A 3,851-nucleotide genomic window follows, 5' to 3' on the forward strand; every position below is an offset into this window, starting at 1 on the left:
TGTGTGTCTGTGTGTCTGTGTGTCTGTGTGTGTGTGTGAGAGAGAGAGAGAGAGAGAGAGACAGAGAGAGACAGAGAGAGACAGAGAGAGACAGAAAGAGAGACAGAGAGAGAGACAGACAGAATAGAGACAGACGGAGCAAAAGCACGGGCAAGCAGTGTTGGAGTCGGACTAAATTATTCGTTTATCCTTTCTAACAGATCTGGAATAGTTATGCTGACAGAATCAACTTCTATTTACACATCTTTATTACCGGGTTGTGCTCAGTGTTTACCTGGCATTTACACTGTGCCAATGACAGTCAACATTGAAGTAAAACTTCGTTCTTATTAGTTTGGATAGACCTTCTTTTCCAGCCCTAAACAGAGTTTTCAAGATACAGACCCTGGAGCGGTGAAATGGCTCAGCCCCTGGTGTGTGAGCCTGGCAACCTGAACTGAATCCTCGGAACCCATGCTGGAAGGAGAGGACAGACTCCTAAAAGTTGTTCTCTGACCTGGCATGTGCTGTGGCACCTCTCTGCAAACCTCCCCACAACAAATCATAAAAAAACCCAAAACCTTAGGATCCTTCTGGTTCCTGAGGTAGATCAGAATTCCTCTGTCTTGAGAAGTACGTGGGAGATGAGGCTGTGCTTGCCCTTAGAGGACAGAGTGGACGTCATGGCTCTGTCGTTCTCAGCTTTTGAACAGCAGAACTATCTGGTTGCAGTTGGTTCTTTTGGTCTGGTCTGATTATGTCAAGGGGGCAGCACTGTGTCTGTCCATCTCTGCCTCACCCAACCTTGTGGTTTCATCCATCCTTAGCCTCCTTGGCCTACAAAGTGAGGAGCACATGACAACCCTGGGTCATTGTGACTCACTACCACTCCTGCCTCTCCTTGCCCCCACTGAAGATGACGTCATCATGTGTGTTGTACGTTTTTCGTTTATGCCCGTTTTGAAAGGCAATTCTTGTGTTTCTACTTCTAGGTCCATGTTCTTTTTCTTACACATCGCAAGTCTGCTGATAATCCTTGTTCTGCCCATCAAACCACGCCAGCCTCAAAGGCAGCCTCAAAGTACAAATTCTGTAAAGAAGAAGGCAGACTGATACCCACAGAGAGAAGCTGAATGACAGAATTGCGGGACGTTAGGAAGACACAGTGGACAGACTTGAGGGTTCTCCAGTGACCCAGAGGAGATGTTTACATGCGTTCTTTTTTTTTTTTCACTGCAGGGAATATTTTTATAAGTCCTTTTTGTTTGTACAGCTAAGTCACCATGTCTAGCTTTGTCCTCATATTTTACAGGGCCTTTTCAGTGACATAGTGTGGAGAGCAGGCCACTGGGGTCGGCTCTTCTAAAGTCATTTCCCCCTGCTGAAATCTGGATGCATGGATCCAGGCACTGCCTCCAGCACGTAGAAGGTGTCTGCTGAGATGACGCATCCTAGATTTCAGAAATCAGAGCATTCCCAGGCATGATTTCCCCCTGGCAACTCTAAGACCCTTGGATGACTTACCCGGCTGTGGATACAGCTCCTACACTCAGAAGCCTTTGGTGGGAAGTGATGATGGAGGGATATTTTCTGGGTGTTAAAAAAAAACAAAACCAAAACCCTCCACTAACTGGGATGATTAACCCTGAATGCTTGAATGGATTGGTGTGCCCTCAGACAGGCGGCGTCATTTCCCCCCAAGAATGTATCTTTCCCTTTCTTCCTTCTGAACTGAGCCAAGACTGGAAATCAGAAAGTTTCCTGCCTGCATGCCCCAGGAGCTGTGGAGAGGGTGGAGGCTGCTGGTTTCTAGTTCACCTGCTTTGATCTGCTGGACTTGACCTACGCTGGCCCCGAGAAGGCACCCAGACACTGATCCTGTCAAAGGTGGCAAATGCCTTTTCAAGGAATAATTGCTTTCAGTAGGTAGAGGCTCTCTTTTCTCCCTGCACATCCTGGAAGTGTCAGTGATCACGGCCAGTGTGTAGACACGAGCTGATGTTTGTAATGGATTAAATCCAGCTATGTTTTAGGAAGCTGCAACTGAATGACAGGGCTCTACTGTCTTCAATATGAATGTGCTGTGGCTCCGATCGGGGATTTCTACTGGGTAAAATAGTCTGTATGAAAGAAGGAAACATAATATTTAAAATGTGGAAAATAATAATAATAATAATAATAATGATGATAATAATAATAATAAAATATATGCTTCAGTGATGTGCCCCCAATCAAATGGCCTGGTAGCTGAAAATTTGTTCTGATCAGATGATAAAAAAAATCAGTCTCTCACTGAATAAATAATATATTTCTATTTTAAGAAATGACTCCTTATGGAAGAATTGTTTCTTGTGTTTGTTGACTTGTGTGTGTGTTCACAAATGTGTGCACAACTGACGTTGTCTTTGGGTTAATTCTAGCACTTTAGCATGATCAGTGCTCACCATGTATGTCAGGAATGGGGGCGGTATGATTTCTTATCTTCATTCATGGTGTTGTAAGTATGACTTATTTCCCTTACGAAGGAAGGGACTGTGGATTACACACATTTGCTAGTGTCAGAGAATTAGTGAAGCAACTGAGATTTCAATCCAGACCACTCTTGTGGGAGCACTAGCCCTGAGCTTTTCCATGATGTACCCTTTTGGTGTGTCTTGGGACTGTAACTTATACATTGACTTTGAAAGCATTTATCAGTCTTGGTGCTGGGTAAGAGGACAGTGGTCCCTCCCTGGGTTATCAGTGAGGGAATTTGTTCAAGGACAACTTTCTGTTTCCAGAGTCCAATGATGGTCAAGTTCCTTACGTAAAATGGCATAGAATTTGCATAAAAATTATTAATAATCTCCTGTATATTTTAACTAGTCCCTGGATTGCTTGTAATAATAGCTAATATGGTGTAGATTCTGGGTAAATTTGTAGGTGAAGATTTCTGTCTCACCTGGTCCACAGCCATTCAGTGCCAAATACACACACAGAGGCTTATATTAATTATAAGCTGTTTGGCCTATTGTTCAGGCTTATTAGTAACTACCTCATACAGCTTAAATTAACTCATAATTCTTATCTATGTTTGGCCATGTGGCTTGGTACCTTATTCAGTGAGGCATTCTCATCTTGCTCCTATATCTGGTGGATTAAGCCTTTCCTCTTCCCAGAATTCTCCTTGTCTGGTTGCCCCACCTATATTTCCTGTCTGGCTACTGGCCAATCAGCATTTTATTAAACCAATATGTGTGACAACTCTTTAGAGTGTACAAGAGCATTCAACCACAGCATAAATTACTGTTACAGTGTGATGTTTAGGAGAAAGAAAGATGCCCGTACATGTTCAGTGTAGCCATCACCTCCTCCAAATGAGCCAGCAGGAACCCAGAGGCAGAAGACACCAGAAAAGAAGGCACACGGAAGCTAAAGTGATGGGGAGAATCCCACAACCAGTGGGAGGTTCTGTGCCTGCTACAGCTGAGCGGCAAGGATCAGAATATCCTGGACCACTAGTTCCTCCATGGCATCGTTGCTATGTAGTATGAACCCAGTACATGAGGCTCAAGCCTGCCTGAGAATCCAAAGACCAGTGTTTGTGATAGACGATGGGATACAGATGCCTAAAATGTACCAGAGCCTCTGGTGGGAACATTGTGAGGTACAAACGTGAAAAAAAAAAATCACGCTGGTGAGAACAGTAACCATCAGGATTGGAGTGAGGTTTGAGTAATCCACACTACAGAGTTCTCTCTTCCCAGGCTTCCCTGTACTTAAGCATCTTCACTTCTGAGAGAAGAACCTTGTTGAGGAGAGGAGAGACAGCTGCTGGGCAGCTAGCTTGTATCTGTGAGGCTTTTCATCGGCTCTGAAGGGGCAGCACATAG

The 3,851-nt window shown here is 44.3% G+C and overlaps 1 protein-coding gene across 1 annotated transcript in view; it reads left to right on the forward strand.

Moving 5' to 3' along the window:
* Mboat1 (membrane bound O-acyltransferase domain containing 1) overlaps positions 1–1,144 on the forward strand; it is a 100,180-nt gene extending 99,036 nt beyond the window's left edge. The window contains exon 13 of the mRNA XM_005354998.2: positions 972–1,144. Within this exon, the coding sequence (XP_005355055.1) occupies positions 972–1,092 (121 nt within the window). The 3' untranslated portion in view covers positions 1,093–1,144. The remainder of the gene's footprint in view (positions 1–971) is intronic.
* Positions 1,145–3,851: the final 2,707 nt, after the last annotated feature.

The sequence above is a fragment of the Microtus ochrogaster genome, chromosome 16, assembly GCF_000317375.1.
Source record: "Microtus ochrogaster isolate Prairie Vole_2 chromosome 16, MicOch1.0, whole genome shotgun sequence".
NCBI lineage: Eukaryota > Metazoa > Chordata > Mammalia > Rodentia > Cricetidae > Microtus > Microtus ochrogaster.